General features: G+C 46.7%; 9 protein-coding genes across 9 annotated transcripts; 6 read left to right on the top strand and 3 right to left on the bottom strand.

Annotated features, from left to right (window-relative positions):
• Nucleotides 1-135: 135 nt before the first annotated feature.
• On the top strand, nt 136-1623 carry PEX2_022550 (uncharacterized protein; the record flags this gene model as incomplete). The annotated part of the gene is made up of 1 exon (XM_016739530.1): nt 136-1623. The coding sequence occupies one exon, from the start codon at nt 136-138 to the stop codon at nt 1621-1623; it is 1488 nt and encodes a 495-aa protein (XP_016599440.1).
• A 1011-nt stretch (nt 1624-2634) lies between these two features.
• On the top strand, nt 2635-3231 carry PEX2_022540 (uncharacterized protein; the record flags this gene model as incomplete). The annotated part of the gene is made up of 1 exon (XM_016739529.1): nt 2635-3231. The coding sequence occupies one exon, from the start codon at nt 2635-2637 to the stop codon at nt 3229-3231; it is 597 nt and encodes a 198-aa protein (XP_016599439.1).
• A 1293-nt stretch (nt 3232-4524) lies between these two features.
• On the bottom strand, nt 4525-6144 carry PEX2_022530 (malate synthase; the record flags this gene model as incomplete). The annotated part of the gene is made up of 1 exon (XM_016739528.1): nt 4525-6144. The coding sequence occupies one exon, from the start codon at nt 6142-6144 to the stop codon at nt 4525-4527; it is 1620 nt and encodes a 539-aa protein (XP_016599438.1).
• Nucleotides 6145-7156: 1012 nt separating this feature from the next.
• PEX2_022520 (glutamine synthetase family protein) lies at nt 7157-8868 on the bottom strand (the record flags this gene model as incomplete). Its single annotated transcript, XM_016739527.1, has 5 exons — nt 7157-7187; nt 7245-7934; nt 8010-8062; nt 8116-8372; nt 8436-8868. 5 exons carry the CDS (start codon nt 8866-8868, stop codon nt 7157-7159), a joined length of 1464 nt encoding a protein of 487 aa, XP_016599437.1.
• Nucleotides 8869-9345: 477 nt separating this feature from the next.
• On the top strand, nt 9346-10366 carry PEX2_022510 (putative short-chain dehydrogenase/reductase family protein; the record flags this gene model as incomplete). Its single annotated transcript, XM_016739526.1, has 4 exons — nt 9346-9410; nt 9486-10025; nt 10075-10258; nt 10310-10366. The coding sequence occupies 4 exons, from the start codon at nt 9346-9348 to the stop codon at nt 10364-10366; spliced, it is 846 nt and encodes a 281-aa protein (XP_016599436.1).
• Nucleotides 10367-10833: 467 nt separating this feature from the next.
• PEX2_022500 (uncharacterized protein) lies at nt 10834-11236 on the top strand (the record flags this gene model as incomplete). Its single annotated transcript, XM_016739525.1, has 3 exons — nt 10834-10919; nt 10976-11007; nt 11070-11236. The coding sequence occupies 3 exons, from the start codon at nt 10834-10836 to the stop codon at nt 11234-11236; spliced, it is 285 nt and encodes a 94-aa protein (XP_016599435.1).
• An 855-nt stretch (nt 11237-12091) lies between these two features.
• On the top strand, nt 12092-14689 carry PEX2_022490 (Amino acid/polyamine transporter I; the record flags this gene model as incomplete). Its single annotated transcript, XM_016739524.1, has 20 exons — nt 12092-12177; nt 12231-12264; nt 12316-12385; nt 12440-12512; nt 12575-12603; nt 12665-12667; nt 12718-12782; nt 12834-12905; nt 12955-13069; nt 13124-13202; nt 13255-13289; nt 13340-13368; nt 13422-13454; nt 13509-13533; nt 13594-13795; nt 13849-13926; nt 13976-14104; nt 14158-14305; nt 14369-14447; nt 14508-14689. The coding sequence occupies 20 exons, from the start codon at nt 12092-12094 to the stop codon at nt 14687-14689; spliced, it is 1566 nt and encodes a 521-aa protein (XP_016599434.1).
• A 1617-nt stretch (nt 14690-16306) lies between these two features.
• Nucleotides 16307-16876, bottom strand: PEX2_022480 (uncharacterized protein; the record flags this gene model as incomplete). The annotated part of the gene is made up of 2 exons (XM_016739523.1): nt 16307-16558; nt 16634-16876. 2 exons carry the CDS (start codon nt 16874-16876, stop codon nt 16307-16309), a joined length of 495 nt encoding a protein of 164 aa, XP_016599433.1.
• Nucleotides 16877-20318: 3442 nt separating this feature from the next.
• Nucleotides 20319-21122, top strand: PEX2_022470 (Chitin-binding, domain 3; the record flags this gene model as incomplete). Its single annotated transcript, XM_016739522.1, has 2 exons — nt 20319-20420; nt 20478-21122. The coding sequence occupies 2 exons, from the start codon at nt 20319-20321 to the stop codon at nt 21120-21122; spliced, it is 747 nt and encodes a 248-aa protein (XP_016599432.1).
• Nucleotides 21123-22107: the final 985 nt, after the last annotated feature.

Here is a 22107-nt window from a genome sequence, read left to right as displayed (position 1 = left end):
TCTGAAGTTCACCCATGAAAAATTTGAAAAATTCCTCAGACGGAGTCCCCAAGCTGGTGCAGAAATAGAGTTGTGGGTGGACATGATTTTCCATAGTACTTAACCCCTCCCGTTTTCAACCTTCATTTTTCAAAAATGGTGAGAACAGCTCAAACTTCACAGGCATCCGCCCAACCTAGCGGATGGATTCAACGGGAATATGCCGACCATGAAGGCAAAATTGTCATTTTGGGGAAGGATGCCAACGAAAGCCAATTCTATAAGCCGGAGGGAGGTGAAGCTTACCGACTTCAAATATACAGCACGGGTCCCATCCAGCAGGAAGAGCTCAAGAAGCTGTATCAATATTTCTGCTTTAACCTCAGCCAGCTTCCATTTTTGGAAATTTATTCATGCAACCCAGCGGACGGTTTGGCATGCGTGGAGCATCAGCGTCGTGAAGTTGCCCATCGCAAGCGTCTCCATGCCGAACAGCGCGAAGGCGAACATGACGAGTCTCTTCCCCCTTTGATTCCAACCATGCGAACTGGCTTCAATGATCAGTTCATGTCTGGATTTTGTTTCCTTCTCACGTCGAAGAGCTACCTCCAGGGTTCATTCGCAGACAATGAGCACGGTACAGGGCCCTGGTGGATCAGCTTCGATCGGAGTCTTCCGTCCACAGTGAAGAAGTTGGACTTGATTAAACGTCTTGACAGTCCGGCGACTGATCTTCAAACTTTTGCTGAGTGGGGGATTGCAGTCAATCCTGAAATTCGCGATATCGATGTGAATATTACAACCGACCAGACTGAAATAAACTCCGACATGAAAGATCTTTTAAGAGGAATCTACTCGACATTTGTTTATGGGGAAATTGATTATGGACTCCATGAACCGCTCCCACCCGCACCCTCCGAGGGGACTCCGACCTTGCAACATATCCAGGAGGTTCTGGAGCAGCAGCAGCAATCTGCAGAAGTCCAATCTGTGGACTTGAGTTTACTTCGTCTTACATTGGGACCTGAAAACAATACTGTCACAGTCACGAACAGCTCTTCGGGCGGGGAATGCGACCTTCAATACGTGATCTACGTTCAATTCCTCGCGAATGTTGACCAGGAAAAGGCTGCCCTCCTGGAGACCACTGCACGCACATTCACAGCTGGCGTTATCTCCTGTCTCCCTGCTTCCAAAACAATTTATTTCGAGTTCCGGATTCCTGGCTTGTCCTTGTCTTCCATTATATCCGCTCCACCCAATGGATTTGATGTCGGCGCCTCCCATGAATTTGAGGCGGGTTCGGTCATGCGGGCACTACCTCAGATTCGCCGTGACGTTTCTGTCCACCCGTTACCCCATCACTTCTTCACTGTGGTTCTTGACAAGCCTGCCTTTATCCAAGAACCAAGTGTGTTGTTCTACATCCTCTGGACCGACCCTTCGCAATACATTGAACCACAGTCCACTGATACCGTTATTGGGACTATGCGAAGCGCTGGTATTCAAGAAGCTGCAAGAAGGCTTGCAATGCTTGCGGTGGAGGAGAGAATCACCGAGAGTCCAAGGAGGCTCACGCGGGAAGAGCATAGGGAATTATTATCTTTGTCGCCGGAGGAGTACGAGCAGAAGATGAATTTCTAATATTTCAGGGCCAAGAAACCAGGGAAGAGACACATAGCTTCGGAGGTACGGTCTAGGATAGGCTGAAACATTTCTAATGCCATTCGACCATATATCAAACTTCAATTGCCCTCGTAATGCAGTTTCTAATAATGTAATCCTTGGTGACTGTATATCATCGGAATTCTGCGTGATGCTTCGGCTTTTCCCGATTGGCTCAAGTAGGTCATCGCAAAATCCCGAGTAAGTTAGGAAAACTCCGATAGACCTAGTAAGACCCTATAAGAGTTATCAGTAATATTTAAATGTTGTTTTTCTCTTAGTGTATGATCACTGTTACCCTGATTCCCTTGACAAACACCTAAATTGTATATGTTGGAGAATGCAGACCATTCGAACCCCAATCTAGACATTTGGAGAACTTTTACCTCCAACCTAGCAAATCATCTCTTCTTTTTGTAGATACAAGATCAGGGGCTTGTCTTATGCTGGTCTTTCTCCGAAATTCACGAAACCTCGTTATATTCATTTCGTTGCTTTCATTTTATGATCTCTAAAGATGCTATCATGAATCTTCATTCCTCGCCCCTACTTCAAAGCAACATTTCACTGCATATGTCGGCAAAGATATCCTAACTTTGCTTTGTGATGACTCCGCAGGACATACCCCAGCACATGGTTGCAGGCAGCATCACCTTCAGCACTGCCTCCTATTTATAGCAGTGCGAGGATACCATATTGGGTCAGTTACCCCAATTCGCCTAAACAGAAGAGTCCTGATGGCAGACTAAATCAAATTGGGAAATTTGGGGTCGAGTAGATTACTTTACATAGATAATACTAAGTTCCTTTCGATAACACATGTCATGTATGTGTACATAAGGATTATCTGTCCAAGCTACTTGCTTCATACGTAATGCTTTTCATAGTATAAATACCATTAAATCCTCAGCAGAATTCCAGCAAACAGAAGCTTCCCTGAACAATCAAAGAATAACCAAAACATCGTTCTGTCTACGCGTCCAGTATATCATGTCTCCTATTCCAACCACCATCGACGATACTCCCCAATACAAGGGAAAGTTCCACTACGTGTCCAAGAATGCAAATTTGCAAGTTAACCCTAACTTGTACCACCTTCCACCAATGTCAGCCTTTGGTGACGCCTTGACGTTACCTCTTGCAGACCTCCGCCCATCTCTTGATGCCGATGAATCGCCCTACAAACTTGATTACCGTAGCTTCACGGCGCGGCGTGCTCCGTCAAAACTCCACTCTGCTCCTTGCAGCCGCGAAAGCTGGAACGACCCTGAGCTCATCAGAACTATCTATGTGCCTGAAGTGGAAGACTTGGTCAAGAGAGTTACAGGCTGCAAGACAGCATTGGTCGAATCCGCAGTCATCAGAAATCATCTGCACTTGGAAATCGACTCCCACCCAACGGAAAAATCAGGAGCTGATTACACTGGCGATGACGCCGGTCCCTGTCCTCGTATGATCGGGTTCTCGGATGCAGATGGTGCTTCCCCCGCCCCAAAGGTTCATCTCGACTTCTCGCCCCTTGGCGCGAGAACACATATTCGAAAATATCATCGCAACTTGGCTATTTGCTGCGGAACACGTTATTGAAGCTGAGAATGCCTTACTGAAGTCTGGAATCGGATGGAATGAGCTCAAGGACCACTATGCAGGTATCAAGGAGAATGGTGTTTCCTGATTCGCCCTTTTCTCCATTTGGCGTTCCCTGAGGATTGTCCGTCGGGTCCCCATCGCTGTGGCTTCATGTGCCACTTATCCTACTTCCGACTTTGTTCCTGTGGACCTTGTCCAACCCAGCGGTCGTATCATTCCCCGCCATCTTTCCCAGATCATTGGTCCAGTCCATTCGGATGACAACGATGGGAAAAGTGCCAGAGGAATAGAGAAGTACACGCACCTCTCTGAAAGTTACTTGTCACATGCTCCCAGCGGGAGAAAACCTCACGATTGGCACTTCATATCCAACCAAGAGCCCGAGGACGTTTTGTTTATTCAGCTTTTCGACAACCAGATGGAAGCAAACAAGGCGCTTAACGCACATGAAAACGGAGACGGTTCCCCAAGATAGCCTGTCAGTGGAGCTATGCACAGTGCCTTCCAATTAGAAGGCCAGGACTGTGATAGTGATGCACGTGAGAGCTTGGAGGTGAGGGTTGTTGCATTTTGGTAATGGGTACAATAGTAAACTGCCATAATTAGAATCCACTCGATAAATTTAAGCTTTTTATGACACACTATGCGTACTATAGACACATTAATATATTTGAAATAAATGATAAACTGCATTTGCTGAGATCTATAGCATTTTGAACCGGTTATCGTGGTCATTAATGACTGCCCAGGTAATCTTGATAATATCCAACAAGCAGCTCGGAGAGTCCGAAAGACAGCACATCATAATACGGTAGTTATTCAGAGGCGACAGTAAAGCATTTCTGTCTATAGAGGTTGCCCCTTCTTCATTCAATAATGCAACCAGATGAGGTCTACGAGGTAGCGTCAAGCTGTGGGATTAGCCAGGCGATTGATTTTCCAAATCGCACTTAGAATACCATTAATTATATAATTGTCAATGTCCTACACGCGTCTGAAATGGCCGAGGTCATCAAGTAACATTTTCCCCTGAGAGTCAACTAGCAGACCCTTGAAATGATAAATATCCTTTCCCAGAAATGAAGCTACCTCTAATTTGAACTATTTGAACTATTTCAACTATCAAACTGCAAATCATCCATTGACCTGCTACGTTAATAAAAAGGTAATCGAAATAAAATAAATTTTATACAACTATGCTAACTGCAGATGGTAGATCAGGTCATATTCAATTCGAGACCAGGCAAAAGAAACAAAGGGTATTCATCATCATAAAAATCACAGCCACACTCAAAGCTTAGCAGCACTACCAGCAGAGGAGATCTCATTGTACAGCAAGCTGGTCAAGAAATCAGCGTAATCCTCACCAGTAACCTGGCCAGCAAAGTACCGAGCAGCAAGCTGGTACTTATTTCCCTTGCCAGCCTTAGCCGCCAGGCTATCAGCCTGCTCCTGGAGCAGACGCAGCGCAAACGCCTTATCCACGCGCTTGCCCTCAGCGGTGGTGACGTTGTGTCGGGTCCACTGCCACAGCTGGCTGCGGGAAACCTCGGCTGTAGCGGCGTCCTCCATGAGGAAGTTGATAGGCACACAGCCGACACCACGAAGCCAGCCTTCCATGTAGCTGAGACCGATGTTCAGGTTCTTGCGGATGCCTTCCTCGGTGATCTTGCCGGGGACGTTGGTGTTGAGGAGGTCGTTGGCGGTGATGTTCACTTCCTCGCGGCGGACGAACAGCTGGTTGGGAGTGGGCATGTGTGTGTTGAAGACGTCAGAGGCAATCGATGCCAGGGCGGGGTGTGCAACCCAGGTACCGTCGTGGCCGGCGCGCACCTCGCGCAGCTTGTCGGCGCGAACACTCTCCATGGCCTTGTCGTTGGCGGCAGGGTCGTTCTTGATGGGAATCTGGGCGGCCATACCACCCATGGCGTGAACGCCACGACGGTGGCAGGTCTTGATGAGGAGTTTCACGTAGGAATCCATGAAAGGCACGGTCATGGTCACGTCGGAGCGATCGGGGAGGACGAAGTTGGGGTGGTTGCGGAACTTCTTGATGAAAGAGAAGATGTAATCCCAGCGGCCGCAGTTGAGACCGGAGCTGTGATCACGGAGCTCGTAGATGATCTCGTCCATCTCGAATGCGGCGGTGATGGTCTCAATCAGGACAGTTCCACGAATGGTTCCGCGGGGCAGACCAATGTAATCCTGGGACAGGTTGAAGACGTCGTTCCAGAGACGAGCCTCCAAGTGTGACTCCATCTTGGGGAGGTAGAAGTAAGGACCGGCACCGCGGGCGACCAGCTCCTTGGCGTTGTGGAAGAAGTACAGACCGAAATCAAACAGACCACCGGAGATGGCTTCGCCGTTCACGGTGAAGTGCTTCTCCTCCAAGTGCCAGCCACGAGCACGGGCAATCAGAGTGGGCAGAGTGCGGTCAGTTCGCAGCTTGTACTCCTTATCACCCTGCTTGAAGTCGACCTGTCGGCGGATAGCATCGTACAGATTGACCTGACCGTTCACCATGTTCTCCCAAGTCGGGGCGCTCGAATCCTCGAAATCGGCCATGTAAGTCCAGACATCGGAGTTCAGTGCGTTGACCACCATCTTCCGGTCGGTTGGGCCAGTAATCTCGACACGTCGGTCCACGAGACCTGGGGCGGGGGGAGCACCCTTCCAGGCGTCATTCTCACGGATGTGCTTGGTCTGGGGGAGGAAGTCGAGAAGGTTGCCCTTATCAATCTCAGCCTGGCGATCGATGCGGCGCTGGAGAAGAGCTTTGCGGGTGGGGTTGAAGGTGCGGTGCAACAAAGCCAAAAAGGCGCATGCCTCCTTAGTTAGGATCTTGCGAGCATCATTGCTGATGGAGCCCAGGATAGCGACATCCTTGAGTTGTGTTTCGACGTGAGACATGATGTATATGTGGTATAGAATAAGTATAGGTATGGAATAGATGATATACTATGGGTATTCCATGTACAAAAGTATCAAATTCTAGATTCCAGATTCAAGATTCAAGCAGGGAAACCAGAATTAATAAAGAGCAATAACTCGACAACATATTGTTTAGCCCATCTGCCCGAGGGTATCAAATACGTCAGAGCCACCGAAGTTGCCGCGGTTGTTCTGGACCCGCAACGATAAGCCGAAACCCCATTTGACCGTGTTCTCTTGTCTCTTCGACTGTGAAACTCTGAGCTCCAAGGGGTTTCCCAGGACTTTTCCACGGGAAACTCTTCCTCTCGGCCGACATTCCCCGCTCCCCGTCCTTTTAAGCTTATATTCGTTACTATTCGGCACCTTCAATCTCAATTAGAACGGCACACGCCGCACACCGAGTCTTATCAGGTAGTTTATTTCAGTCATTTTTGGGAAAACTCTGACAGTTATATATCTTGATTCTTGGGTCTTGTTCAATAACGATAATGACCAATTCACAAATCTAACATACAAAATATTGAACAACTTTCATCCCTACCTCTACCACCCCTGCTTCACCCGAAAGTGGCCGTAGAAGACTCTCCGTATGCACCGGAAACTCCAATCAGCCGCGGCTCACCCTGATAATTCATATCTTGTAGGGTTCTCAAGAGTCATTATCCGAACCGAGTTGTCCCGGCGGTTTTCTGTGTCACCCTGTGTTAATCGGCATGTGACCGCATGTGATGTCGCTCAAGAGCCAATTCGTGTCTCTATGTTGTACATACATACATCTGAATGCTAGTAAATCGACAACCTTAGATTCAGGATTCAAAGTCATTTGGTATATATATGGGGTAGTATTCCTGCTACTGTCGTGCCCTTACGCTCCCTTGGGATCCCATCTCTAGGCCAATGCGACTATTTACAATTCTTCCCCCGATGTCTTCGGGATCCTGCGTCACTCTGTAAATGGGAAAATCAATATGAAGAAGAAATGCGACATCTACACGGTTTCGATGTACCGCTTCATCTCCCTGTGAACATGTTAAGTCAGCATCTAAATGAACATCGCAGTAGATGATACCACATACCAATCAGTGACCGCCTCCTCCCACAGGCGCACCTCGTGTTCCCGAGTTCCGGCAAAGTGCTCGACAAATAAATCACCAAAGACTTCCCGTGCGATACTCTCCGGTCGTGCAAATGTAACGACCGCTTCCTTCAAGGACTTGGCCAGACGCACACCCTTATCACTTGCACCGCCCATGTCCTCGCCACGTGCAAGAGGCGGCACGGGGATCTCGAGCTTCTTCTCCACTCCGCGCCATCCCAATGCCAGGATCGCCGCTAGGACGAGATGCGCATTAGTGTCCGCACCGGGCACGCGCACCTCGAAACGAGTCGCTTTCGGACTAGCTGTCGGTGGGGTGATCAGACGGATTGACGCGGCCCGGTGCTCTAGTCCCCAAGAAACCGTGACCGGCGCCCAAAAGTTCTCCACCAGGCGTTTGTAGGAATTGATCGTCGGGGCCAAGATCGGCATGATATCCGGCAGGCCGACGAGAAGACCAGCGAGGAAGTGTCGACCCAAGTCGGACAGATGAGCGATATCGGGGTAGAGGGGAGATGGATCGGGGGTATCGCGAATGAAGGCATTCTTTCCGTCAGCTGTGACGAGCGAGATGTGCATGTGTCCGCTGTTTCCTGGCAGGCCTTGTCGGGGTTTGGCCATGAAGCATGGGGTGATTCCATGCTTGATTCCGAATGCTTTGACGACGTATCTATGCGAACATCCCGGTTAGCGATGGGCCATAATGAAAGAACAATCCAAAGCGCTGGCAAGGGAACAATCCTACTTGAACAATCCCGCCTTATCAGCCATGTCCTTTGCTTCGCCAAATTGCAGTGCCTATGACGATGTTTAGTCCCAATACGACCCATTCACTCCCTCATGTCACTAACAGCTTCATAGACTCCAGGTCCACTTTCAGTATGCCACCCTTCAATATCGCATCGGAACTTCTCGCAGGCATCGAAGATACCATAGTAGTAATCTTGGTTGTGGAGAGGCCGAGTGATCGAATAACCAAACATGCCATCAGTCACAGATGGCAACGCATCGACTGGATTAGACTGGAGGAAGGCGGCCGTTGCCGATGCGCCTTGTTCGGGGGTAGCGTGGTTGCCCGGCGTGCGGAATTGGTAGAATTCATATTCGGCTGGGTAAAAGCAGTCTGATCAGCCATTGAATCGCATATTCCCTAGTCTTCGGTCGGACATACCTCCTGCCATCGCCCGATACCCTGCCGCCTCAGCTTTAGCGGCGGCAGTCTTTATCAATCCTCGCGGGCAGGCGCACACCGGCTCCCTTGTGTCTGGATCCAAGAAGCTGATGAGGAAAAAGGGCACGTTGTTCTCCCAAGGAATGCGACGGAAACTGCGTAAATCCGGGACTGCGACAAGGTCACGATATCCGTTCTCCTTGTTGCTGATGGCCAGCTCCTTATAATACGTCGCATCATGCTGATCCCAACCGAAGATGACAGAGCAGAAGCCGAAACCCTCAGTAATGATAGATAAGAACTTGTCTTTCTTCATGAGTTTGCCGCGCAGAATGCCGTCCACATCCACACCTGCTACCTTCACCTTTGTGTCATTCTGGAGAATCTCGGCGACATTCGCGGCTGTGACCTCGACGTCCGCGGGGGTCGACATGATGGATCGGGGCCGAAGGGTGAGATTAGGAGTATGGGGATCTAGGATGTTGTAGAGAACGAGGGGAAGGAGAAGATAAAAGAGGGAAAAGAATGATAAGAGTCACGTTTTTAGTCAGGCAAATCGGGTAAATCGAGTTAATCAAGTTCAAAGACTCCGAGCAAGTGCCCAGGTGGCCAGCGCACCTGCGCAGCTAGGAAGCTTATCAGCGAGATATCGGCGACGCTTTACCCCTTCGGGCCAACGTCGTCACCGCTTATCTAATGGGATCCACGCTGCCCCGCGTATACCTTCAGTGCAACACACCGCACCGGTGATATTGACAACCCTTTTGTTGATTCGATTATTCTCAATTCATGTGAGTGACCTCCTCTCTACCAATTTTCATGGATATTTCACACCATCGTGACCTTGGCCGCTGAGTCATTGCTAATATAGATTCTACTTATACAAACAGAGCTCAAAGATAAGGTCATAATGGCTACCACTACTCCCCAAGGACGTCTCCAAGGCAAGAATGCCATCATCACAGGTGCCGGCGGGTATGTCTATTCTTACACTCCCAAAAAAAATACAAACCCATCACAGAGGTCCTAACCGGTCTCGGACTTGGATAGTGGCATCGGTCTCGAAACCAGTATCCTCTTCGCCCGTGAGGGTGCCAATGTCCTGATGGCCGATGTCTCCGAGCCTGCCCTCGCAAAGGCATTGGCCAAAGTGAAGGAAGTAGTTCCCTCCGCCTCTCGAGTCGAGTCCATCCGATGTGACGTGTCCAAAGAGTCGGATGTGCAGGCAATGGTTGAGTCACAGGATAGCTGGGGAGGCACCGACGTGATCTTCAACAATGCCGGAATCATGCACGCCAACGATGCAGATGCCATCGATACCCCCGAGAAGATCTGGGACCTCACACACAACATCAATGTCAAGGGTGTCTGGTTCGGCAGCAAGCACGCCGTCCTTAGTCTGCGTCGTCACAAGAAGTCCCGTGGCAGTATCATCAACACAGCTAGTGTGGTCGCCTTGGTCGGCGCTGCCACTCCCCAGCTCGCATATACAGCAAGCAAGGGTGCGGTCCTGGCGATGACTCGGGAGTTGGCTATCGTTCATGCCCGTGAGGGATTCCGTTTCAACGCTCTGTGCCCCGCCCCCTTAAAGTAAGTTTTTCCGACTTTTATTTTTAAACATTAGCTCATGCTGCTATAGCACCCCTCTTCTGCAAGACTGGCTGGGTGATGACCAGGCCAAGCGGTTCCGTCGGGAGGTGCACTTCCCCACTGGCCGATTTGGTGAACCCATTGAGCAAGCCCACGCTGTAGTTTTCCTGGCCAGCGACGAGAGCAGCTTCGTGAATGGAACAGACTTTGTGGTCGATGGTGGAATGACCAAGGTTAGTGGTGTAGGCTAATTTCCCCAGGATTGCGCTGACCAATTATCCCAGGCTTATGTGACCCCGGAGGGTCCGGCAACCCCTGCGCCCCAAAACAACGGCAATTAAGGCGTCTGCACGATCAGGTTTCAGGTCTTGAATCTCAGGTCTCGTATTAATTATACTTCTGGGAAATTGAAGCAAGTTTTATTTTTAAGTTAACAATATAAATTATAGAGAATATGAAGAGACAGGTTTGATCGTTTCCTAATGCGGATCACACGCGACACGATGATTCAATTATGATCTCAATGTAACATACTCTGTACTAAAAATTAGAATGACACCACGCAATTGTATGATCCCAATGAGTGTGGTCTGATCACCACCTGGGCACCTATAAGACCTCGGGAGCGATCCTCGGAAGCGATCCTCGGACCTTTCACGTCACGATTCCCCGCATTCCGCTTCTTCCGTTTCAACTGGAATCTACTACTTCTTGACTTCTTCACTTATTTGCTTCTTCACTTCAAACCCTCCTTAATATTCAACCTCCAACTCTTCATGATCACTCGTCAACATACAAAATATAAATCATGATGTCGCAATTTGCTCTCCCGGGTGCCAACAAACCATACAGAAGCACCCGAACCCCTAGCCTCAAACCCCGGAATGGGCGGCTGTAAGTTGTGCCGCCCCCTTTTTTGTGGTCGATTCAACTAACTCTGTTTACTTCAGACTGCTTCCTCTAATGGCTACAATTGGTCTCGGTATGTTTGATCTCTACGTATTATTTCTATGTCGTAGTGAATACTGACTTCGGCACGTGCAGGTTTCGGCGCATACAACTATTACATCGCGGCCAAGTCACGACAAGAACTCTCTATGCTTGAAGAACAAGAACGCCAGGCGCGAAACCAACAGCTGATGGACGCGTACGGCGACAAGAACAGTCTACATGATGTCCAGCAAGCACTTGACGCCTACAATATTCGGTGAACATCGGATTCATACTTCAAGATGCTGGTAGTCTTGAGGTAGAGAACGGCTTTTTTTCAGTTCGATTTGCGATTTGCGTTTGGATGGAGTTCAAAGGATTTGGGATTCGGTGATTCCAAGGCACCACATGCCCTGAGAACAGGGGTATCTTGTGGAGTTAATGCTATATCAGCATGATCACGTACATTTATCAGTTTCAATTTGAAACAACTTTTATCATCACCTAAGATTGTTCCAGCCCGTATGTTGCATATTGCATCTTTCCAAGTGAGACTTCCCCCTATATCGATGTAGGGATTTCGCTGCTATCGGTTGAACATTGCTCTCTGGTTATAGAACAGACCAAAAATATTTGTCTGGGTCATATATTTATATATATAACCTAATACTTGGTTATCATATCTATGCATGGATAGGGTACAGAGTACTACGGAGGCATTTAGCGTGGAACGTCCACAGTGGAGGGACTAAATGTAAGATAGTGATTAATTTAACCTTGACATCTAGAAATTGCATGCATTTTACCAAGCTCCCTCTATTGAATGGAATATTTAATCAATGGCCCCTTTTTCTTTAATTGCTAGACTATACGATGTTGGGTAAGTCCATGCGACCAGCCGGCTAGCATCTTAGCGTACGCTCGAGATAAGCGTCTCAAGCCTCTGAGATAAGGTATTCCGCAGCCCAGCTTCCCCGCATATGAAATAGCCAACCTTCTATCGGAGCTTAACCACAAAGAGAACTCGTCTGGCAATGCCTTCCTGATACGATTGAATGGGGGACATACTTAGATTGATGCTCTCCCCGACTCTTAGATTTGTAAACATTTTCTACAACCTTGAATCGTGATCCACTATGAAAGACGGCCCACTCCAAGGTGATGATGCCCGGTTGGCGGCCATGGGCCATCGGCCTGAACTCCAACGTAGTCATTCAACATTGTAAGAGGGATATGCTACTAAATGCAAGGCTTGATGCTGATGGCAATCTCTAGGTCAATGCTTGGCTTGGCCTTTGCGGTTCTTAATGTACGTCAGGCATGGATGATTGCGACCGGGTTATTTAACTAACCAGGATAGTCGTGGACTGCACTTTCGGCCAGTTTGTCAATCAGTCTTACGTCTGGTGGAAGTACAAGTGTGATTTGGGGTGGGTTTATTTAGAAATACTTAGTTTCGGAGAACTCGCTGACACAAACTCTAGGACTGGTCACTGCAGGATTCTGCAATCTTTGTATCGCATGTTCGCTGGCTGAATTTCTCTCGGCATATCCGACGTAAGCTCCGACATGTCTCCTTTCGGTACATACACCAGACTAATTTCTTTCTTTTTTTGCAGAGCAGGTGGACAGTATCATTGGGTTGCAGGTAAGTCACTTCGTATCTGCAAAATCTATACCACTTGGACCAACGCTAACATTGATCCCAGCCAGTATGTTGCTCTATAATACCTCGTTACAGTTTATACTAACGAATCGAAAGTCGCGTGGCCGAGCACAGTACCAATTCTATCATGGATTACAGGCTGGATCAATGTGGCAGGCTGGGTAGGCAAGGCAATCATTCAATGTGGTGCTCAAACTAACACACACGGCCAGGTTGCCCTCGTAGCGACGAACTCCCTTCTTTCTAGTCAGCTTATTGTTGGCGTCATCTCTGTTCTTCACGAGGTCAGAAATCTCACCCGTACTCTTACCGCAGTACTGACGTGATATACAGAGCTATGTCCCGCAACGCTGGCATCAATTTCTCATCTACATAGGGTTGACCATCGGCTCCTTCGTCATCAATGCTTTCATGAACTCCATTTTGCCGGTCATCTACCGGGGTGCTTGTGTGTTGTCTTCGTCCACTTCGACTCGCTCTATCTCTAACAATATCTACATAGTCATATGGTCGATTGGAGGTTTTGTGATTGTGTCAATTACATGTCTCGCATGCGCTGCTCCCAACTACAACTCAGCTTAGTATGAGCTTCTCTAGCAGTATCAATTTATGACAGACAACTGACACCCACAGTTTCGTGTTCTGTGACTTTGTCAATACAACAGGCTGTACGGATCCCCGATAACTCCATTGTGATGATTTTGCTAATTCAGCCTAGGGCCCGATGGAGTCGCATGGCTGCTAGGTGTATGTTTACTGCACTCATAATACTACTGCAATGATACTGACAGATATCCCAGTTGCTGCAAGGAGGGCTTGGCGTGACTGCATTTGTAAGTCAGCATGATTATCTTGATATCGAAACCAATTTAACTAACTTTATCTAGGATGCGGTGGCACACATGATCGAAGGTAAAGGATTACCCCAGGTCTAAAAATATAGATAGAGGGACTGACACATCGCTTTTTCAGAGGTACCCAACGCTGAAATCGAGGGACCGAAAATCATGGTTACCTGCGTGGGCATCGGAGTGTTCACAGGTTCTATCTTTTTGATAGTCCTCCTATTCGTCGCAGGGAACATGGAAAAAGTCACGACCTCCGCAGCCGGTCCTCTTCTACAGATCCTGGTCGATGCGACTAAAAGCAACGCGGGAGGTATCTGCCTTTTGATGTATGTGGTTAAACTCTCCTCTATCGTGCTTCAACTCTGACACCAGATTCTAGGCTACCCCTAGTCTGCTTGGTCTTTGCTATAATCAGCGTCATGACCACTAGTAGCCGAATGATTTTTGCTTTTGCAAGGTATTTGGTCTTCTTTCCAGCACCAAAAGCGTATACTCATTCTTCACAGAGATGGAGGTCTTCCTGCCTCTCGGTTCTTTGCCAAAGTCCACCCAACACTCAAATTGCCCCTCAATGCACTCATTCTCACCGTTGTTGTGGTGATCGCATTTGGATGTATCTTCCTCGGCTCTTCGAGGTAACAATCACCACCCACAGGCGATAGCGAAAATGGTAACTGACAAAATATAGTGCTTTCAACGCAATTATCTCTGCCTCGGTCGTGGCTCTTGATCTGTCGTATGGAATACCCATCGCCATTAACTGTCTTCAGGGGCGCAGATCGCTCCCCGAGAGAAAATGGAAATTGCCCAATGCACTTGGATGGTTTGTCGATTTGGTATGTTGCAGTCATGGGTGAATGCGAATTTGGATAAGGTGGACCATCTCTGATCATAACCAGGTTTCTTTATCATATATCGCTTTGACTACCGTTTTGTTCGTCTTTCCACCGTCCAGCACAGTCACGGGAAGCAGTATGAGTGAGTTTACCTTTGGGGTCATCTATGATAGTCTATTTACTAACCTACCTACTTATCTAGATTATTGTATTGCAGCATTTGCTGTCATTATCATCATCTCCGTATTCCAGTGGTTTGTGGATGGAAGCAAGAATTTCACCGGTCCTCGTACTGATATCACTATCGATGCACTGGACACCGTGCCTGCGAGAGAGGAGATGGAGTCCAGTATGCATGAAAAGGAACTTTCTGGTCGGGGCTAGCTAGTCCGGTAGTGGTATAATGAGGACACTATCATTATCAATCACTCGCCTATAGGGAAGGATTGACACTGGAGGGTCGATATATTATTTATGTCACTTTCTAACATAGGTCAGGTGGCCGATATCGTCTTCGCGCCTAGACCTGGGCAAAAACATTTGCGGACCGGATGCGACCTCGTTTGTATACAAAATTAGTGAGCTTTCTTAATTGGAGAGATAAACTTGCTGATTTATTTAAATGAAGTGCCGTTATTTAAATATTGATTTCACGTTTTACTTTACCACTACTAGCTAAATATATGTACAAAGGGAAAGGAGATATAATATACTGAAGAAAGCATGTTTTCCCAGTCGGTCCTCTTGCTAAGTAAAAATTCATGACTTGGCCGACATCACTCACTGTCTTTGGCTGGCGGAATGAGGCTGTGAATTCCGCGGGCTGCCGATACGGCAGTTCCATCGTTTTGGAACAATATCACTTTAAAATCCCCACTCCTTTAAAACTTTACTGTTTACAAATGATTCTTATCATGGGCACTCCTTATTACAACTACTCACAGGCAGCTATGGTTGTCTACCACAAATACTACCAAATGAGTAAACCAGTTTCATATTGTTCTAAACTAGCCAAGTCTACCTAACCGAGCTGCCTGGCCTTAACATCCACCACTACCACTATCACACGAGCTCGATCCATTATCACACGAGCTCGATCCACTATCATACGAACTCGAAGCAGCGGCAGCAGATGCGGCAGATGATGCAGATGATTGAGCGGCGGCGGCGGCGGCCTTCCTGCGCCACTCCTCTCTTCTTTGAGCCTCGCGATCCATGATGGGTCTAGTCTGTATAGTCTGTCAGCTTTTTAGGTAGCAGAATAGTAGAAATCGGAGAAGATACAGTTGAGTTATTGAATGTTTGGGTATGAGGTGTAGTTGAGATGCTGTGGTTTGCACCCAATTCCTATTTCATGGCTCATGGTCAGGTTCAAGTTCCAAAGCAGACAAGAAATCACGGTTCCACTTACTCGAGTCTCTTGATGAGGTTGGAAATGTCTTGAACGGAGATTAGTCGCGGGGTTTCTGGGAGTTTAAGTAGTAGACTAGCAATGGGCAGTTCCAAGGCTGACTGCGAATACAGCCCCATGTAAGTTAGCCTCGTCCACCTTGGGTTATGAGTAAGATTTGTTAGCGCAAGGCTATGCATTTGCGAACGCATTCGCACTGCATCAGCCGATTATATTTGATAATTGCAGCCATTTCATACCTATGTACTCCGTATGGAGTACTTGATTTCCTCTGCCACTTTTTGGCTTTCCATTTCTGTTTTAGTGCTCAGGTCTTGCCGCTTTTTACTCACTGAGTACAACTGAGCACGCCCCTGAGCAGTCTAATATATCCATCCATCCATGGATGGACTCAGTATCATTACATAAGCACTCTGATCGGGTACCTAAGCGGCCTAACCTGCCCAGGTGGGAGTACCGTGATTTATATATTACGTTCGGACAGGTGTTGCGAAGTTCTACAAATATGTAAAATTCGGTATACCCAGTTGTACAAATTAATATATTTAAACACAATGTCTCACATGCAAATGTGGGCATTTCAATATGTTTCAGGCCTCATTTCCACCAGTAAAAGCCTTCGCAACCTTCCAGCCACCAGAGATCAGCTCTGTGAAAACCATGTTTGGGTCATACTTGTCGCGAATTGACTGCATCTTCTTGACATTTGCCTCGGGGTAGCCTTCAAAGACATGCTGTTCCTGGTTGGCGTAGTTGAGGTACAAAAATGGTGACATCACATTGTGAAGTGTGCTCAAGTTGGCACTAACATCTGCGTTGAGCTTCTTCATGAAATCAGACATCTTTAAATCATCCGAAGCATCTGACCACAGAATACTCTCTTCGGCATATATTTAGGGGGCGCCTGAGATATCGACATCCATCGGATCTGCTCCATTGAGTCTTGAAGCAGTCAGGAACTTCTTGGTCACAGGGATGAAGGCAAGAGAAGCGATTAAGCCATGCACGGATCCAAGTTCTTGTTGAACATTGTGCAAAAATGTATCATGGATCATCTGGAGGCCTTCCCTGTTGGCTTTGATGGGAACAACATTGAAATTGGCTCGATATCCCGCAAGGAAGCTTTGAGCAGCATCAGATGCTTGAGTGTAGTTGTACATCGACGACCGGACTTCAAAGGTTGAGGTGATTGGCTGTAGAGCGTTCGTAAAGTTGACTAGTACAACAGGGGAAGAATCATCTCCGTCGTTATTTATATTCTTTCTCCATTAACATACAGTCCTTCGATGCTTTAGTTAAACAGTTGGATTTGCTACTCGTGCCGTCAACGCCCATCAAACTCCAAACTGGACTTTCGTCATTTTTGTGATCCAGTCGATGGGAATCCTTCTCGCTCCCGCTCTTCTAGCCGCTTCGATATACATAGAATTTAGTCTTCTAGTCAACCTTACGGAAGGCGAGAAGCATTCCATGGTCAGAAGAAGGTTAATAACGAAGATATTTGTCACCGGTGATCTTTTATCCTTTTTGTTTCAGGCAATAGGTAAGAGTGATCCTAGATGTAAAATATGCTAATATTGAATCAAAATTCAAAGGAGGGTCGATCCTCGCCAAACAGAATCTAAGCAATCCCAATCTTGGTAAGGTAATCATTGAGATTAGCCTGTTTTTCCAGATTATTTTCTTCGGCTTCTTTCTTATAAACGCCATTAATTTCTCTATCAAACTTCGCAAACAGCCTCCAACAAACCGGAGGTCAATGCCGTGGCAAAAACACATGGCCACACTTTTCACTGTTGGAATATTGATTTTTGACCGTTGCATATACCGTGTGATTGAGTATATTCAGGGGCCACAGGGAAACTTGATGACACACGAGATTTATATCTACATTCTGGATGCTGGCTTGATACTGATAGCAATGGTGACTTTCCACCTCTATCATCCTAGTGAGATAAGTTCACTTCTGAGAGGTGGCAAGGTTGCAGTTTTGTTTCATGTTGAAAACATCGAGCAGAAATATTCTGGCCTTCAGCTACACATGATTGGCTCTGAAGTTAATATCAACCGGAGTGTTTAACCTCTATATATCTTTAGGTGGTATTTGACATGGAAGGAAGCAGTGGATTTTCTTGTATGGTCAATATTTCGTGTTTATTAAGTTTATAATCTTCAAAGTTCAGTTGCTGACACTAAAGTATTATGATTTTGAACATACCGGGGTACAGACTGCGAGCTATACCCTGATTAGACTTCATCTTCTTGATTCTGCCTGTCCCTCTGATAAGTAAGGTAGAATACATCCTATAGCATCTAACGCTTGAGCGGGCGCTATGTTTGAGGCTAGGTATCAGTTGAACCTTGATTTTGTTCTCTGATTTGTCTATCGCGAATCGTGAGATAGACTAACGCGAGTTTGTTGCCCTTTCACTATTGAGAAAAAAAAAGAAAACGATGTACCAGGCCTCCCATCTGGCCTAGAATAGCCACCATTAGACCGACTCCATACGAGGTTATATATTTATCATTAACTGAAAATAGAGTAATGGGAGGACTGCTCTAGCTGAGAGAACATCTTCAGTTGGTAAGGATTAGAAACGAAAGAACTAGTGTTTTTTGTAGATGCGGGAAAGGGTATAATATTGTATTCCTAGGCTTCTCAGGTACGTCGACTATCATGCAGATCCCATTCTACTAATGAGGTAGCGCAATAAGAGTCCAGTACATCATGTTCCGAATTTCGCAATGATAATCCTTGCATAATGGGAATCAGCTTGCTATTATTAATAGATTGAACTCAACTTGTATTAATTTAGCAATTTACTGAGATATGGTACAAGAAATGCTCCCCAATATTTCCGGGTTATATATATAAGTACATATCTAATTCTATCCCATGATCTCTTATCATCTTGTACCCTTTACGAAGACTTATAGGACTCAGGGTTCAAAACTCCGTTTGTAGGTGGGAATTGATGCCTGAATGACTTGTTTAGCACCGCCTTTTACACCGCTCTATATAGTGTATGGTAAATTTATTAATACTACAACTGTTAAAAATGAAACTATCTTCATACAAGAAAAGTCGGCCGCATTTGCGGCCTTATGATGTCTTTTTAGATGGTCTTTTTAGATGTCTTTTTGGGCTAATTGTTTGAGATATCAAAAGCTTCATTTTTGGACTTAAACGCGAACAAAATCAGTGTACTTTGATCATGAAGATTTTTGTAATAGTAATTCAGGTATCTTAATTTGTGTCTGCCGTTCTAAAGTCAGGCATTCAGGCACTAAACCACCTACAAAAGGGGATTTGAACCCTGAGTCCTATAAGTCTTCGTAACCCTCCCCCTGCTAGTGACGCAGTGTCAGTCTAGATATCCAGTAAGCGGGCGTTATGTCCTACAAAAAGAAAAATGCCACAGTATCAATGCTCGCCAATCCCACTCCTATAGCTGAAATCCCGAACCCAATCATATACTAGATAAACGTGTATCGTGAGCTAAAATAGGCAGTGATCCCCGAGGCCGTAGACCAAGAGATACTTATAACGTGCCAATGTGGTAGATTATTGCCACGACAAACAAAATGTTACAGGCTGAACCGTCGAGATAGGTGCCTGAGGTGTTGGCCAGTGGTTTAAAATATTTAGTTGTGTAACTACCTAGTTCGGAGAGCTTGGCTCTTTTAATAAACAACTCTCTTCCTCTCTATCTAGCTTTTCGTCTTGTGAAGTCCTCCGAAAAAAAATTGGGATCATGTAGGCTCAGGGGGCACAATATGCGATCAGGGGTATAACATCAAAATTATCAAACACGCACAGAACAATGGGTTGTCGGGCAATAGTCGGGAAACCCCGTAAAGCCGAGGTGCTCTGGCGATCCTTTCGTTCCGAGCGCCATGGCGTAAAAAAGGCTGAAAAGGCTGAAATACCCCGCGGCCACCATCTCCACTGCAAAGCCAAGTGTTTCAGTTAAATGAAGAGTACGGCATAGACACATAAGTGTCTATTCCAAAGCTGAGCTGCAGTGAATAAAATCAAAGGGACAACCAGCAATCCCATATGAGATAGGCGAATTAGTATTCGTAGAAATATCCCTAGAATTATGCATCTTTCATTTGTCCTGCACATCGATCTACATAATCTTCTGGGCCTAGAAGTTTTCGGTTGGCGGAAATATATCGGGCGTTGTATCGTTCAGCCAACCGACCGCCAAGCCCAGAATCTCCTCAGAGGCGTTGCGAGGGCTTGACCCTGCATATCAATGTCAAATTTAACCGTGATATCTTTTGGCAGCCCCGGTCACCCTTTCTACACTTGGCAGCGTCGATGCTGATCATCTATACAAAGGCCTAGCTGAGCCAGATTCTTCACAGAATTCCCTATCCAATAAAACAGCTATTCATGATTGGCGTTCTTGTCCGCACCCTGTAGAAATAGTAGGATCAGATCTTGTACAGCAAAAGCCCAACTCGGGAATGAGTGAAGTACGAAATAATGAGACATGAGAATATAAAAGGGCCTATCCCCAACACTTGGTTTAGTCTGTATCCGATTCCAATCATTCACTTTGCTTCTAACAAACTACATATTCCCTCAACATCATGAAGTCTGCTGCAGTTGTTCTTATGGGCTCATTGTCTACCATTGTTGCTGGACATGGCTACCTTGTCACGCCAGACAGCCGGACCAAGCTCGGATTTGAGGTTAGACTCTTGCATGAGTTGAGCATCAAGAATATTCCTTTGACTAACGGTATTTAGGCTGGAATTGACACATGTCCTGAGTGCACCATCCTCGAGCCCGTTTCCTCTTGGCCCGATCTTGACGTAGCGCCAGTTGGCCGCAGCGGACCCTGCGGCTACAATGCCCGTGTGAGCGTCGACTACAATCAACCTGGCAGCGACTGGGGTAAAGATGTGGTCAATACTTACAAAGCTGGTGATGTCATTGACGTCGTGTGGTGTGTTGACCACAACGGTGATCATGGTGGCATGTTCAGCTACCGTATCTGCCAAGATCAAGCTATCGTGGACAAATTCCTGGATGCGGACTACCTGCCCACTGACGAAGAGAAGCAGGCGGCCGAGGCCTGCTTCGACGAAGGTCTTCTTGAATGCACCGGTGTCGATGGACAGACCTGCGGCTACAGTGCTGACTGTGGTGAGGACGAAGCTTGCCACCGCAATGACTGGTTCACTTGTAACGGCTTTGATGATACCAAGTGCCAAGGTGTCGACAATTCTGAGCTTGGCTCCTGCAAGACAACAATCGCTGGCGGTTATACTGTCTCGAAGAAAATCAAGATTCCGGAGTACGTCTCAAACCACACTTTGCTTTCTTGGAAGTGGAACTCTTTCCAAACTGGTCAGATCTATCTCTCCTGTTCCGACATTGCTATCCAGTAAGGGAATTTCCAATTACCTGGTACCTACATAGGTATTAATAGCAGAGATGAAAGAATCTCGAAGGGACAAGGAAAAGGATCATGAGATACAAGAAATACTGAGTCGTTTAACGCATGTCATACAAAGCATATATTCAGGGCTACTGTACATGTATATACCGAGTTGCAGCAATCTAAGATTATTGGCTTATTAGAAATTACACAGAATTGATCCATTAATTTCAGTAGACAGAGTCTAGATATTTGCAAACAATACGTGAGATCCTTACAAAGCCGATAGTATCAAGAAACCGACACTTCCAGCGATGGTCCAAGAGGGAACGATCAAAGAAGACCCCATTCCAGGCTTCACGTCACTCTCTGCTGTACCAGTCGCGCTACTTGTTGCAGTAACATCGCTCCCACCAGTAGTCTTTGTATTTAAGGTACGCCAGGGCACCATGTGGCTGGAGCCACAGGGTTCACGCGGAATATTAGTGCTGACATGGGGCTCGAACAGGTCCAATCAGGTCCAATCAGGTCCACAGAGATATTGGCATAAACAACCTCCTCTTTTCCTGATTTGGAGTCATTTACGTCATTTACGTCTGCTCGTCTGATTTCCCCCCTGTAAACTAAGCAGGAAATGCCAAGCTGGAGATTAGGGCTGCCAAGCCCAAACGGATCCTGTTAGTGCTAGCTCCAGCCTATTATGGTGAGTCCGAACCCGATAGATAGCTTCGCTGGTTTCATTCTAAGATGCACGATGGTATAGTGGAGCTTCTTAGGAGAAGATTTCGGTCCCTTGCTTTCGGAATCTCCAGCTCACATGTACTTCATGTACTTTTTGTACTTTACCCTTTAGATAAGACCATTTCTTTTTCTCCGTTTGCTCTGCTTTGCCGTTTGTTCTCAGTCTGTGCCGAATCGCTAGGAAATACCACATAAAGCACAAACGATTTGCTAAACACCTTGCATTTCATTCAAAAGCTGACATGCAACTCACG

Source organism: Penicillium expansum, assembly GCF_000769745.1.
Source record: "Penicillium expansum strain MD-8 chromosome Unknown contig58, whole genome shotgun sequence".
In the NCBI taxonomy this organism is placed as follows: Eukaryota; Fungi; Ascomycota; class Eurotiomycetes; order Eurotiales; family Aspergillaceae; genus Penicillium; species Penicillium expansum.
This window is presented reverse-complemented; position numbering and strand designations above follow the sequence as displayed.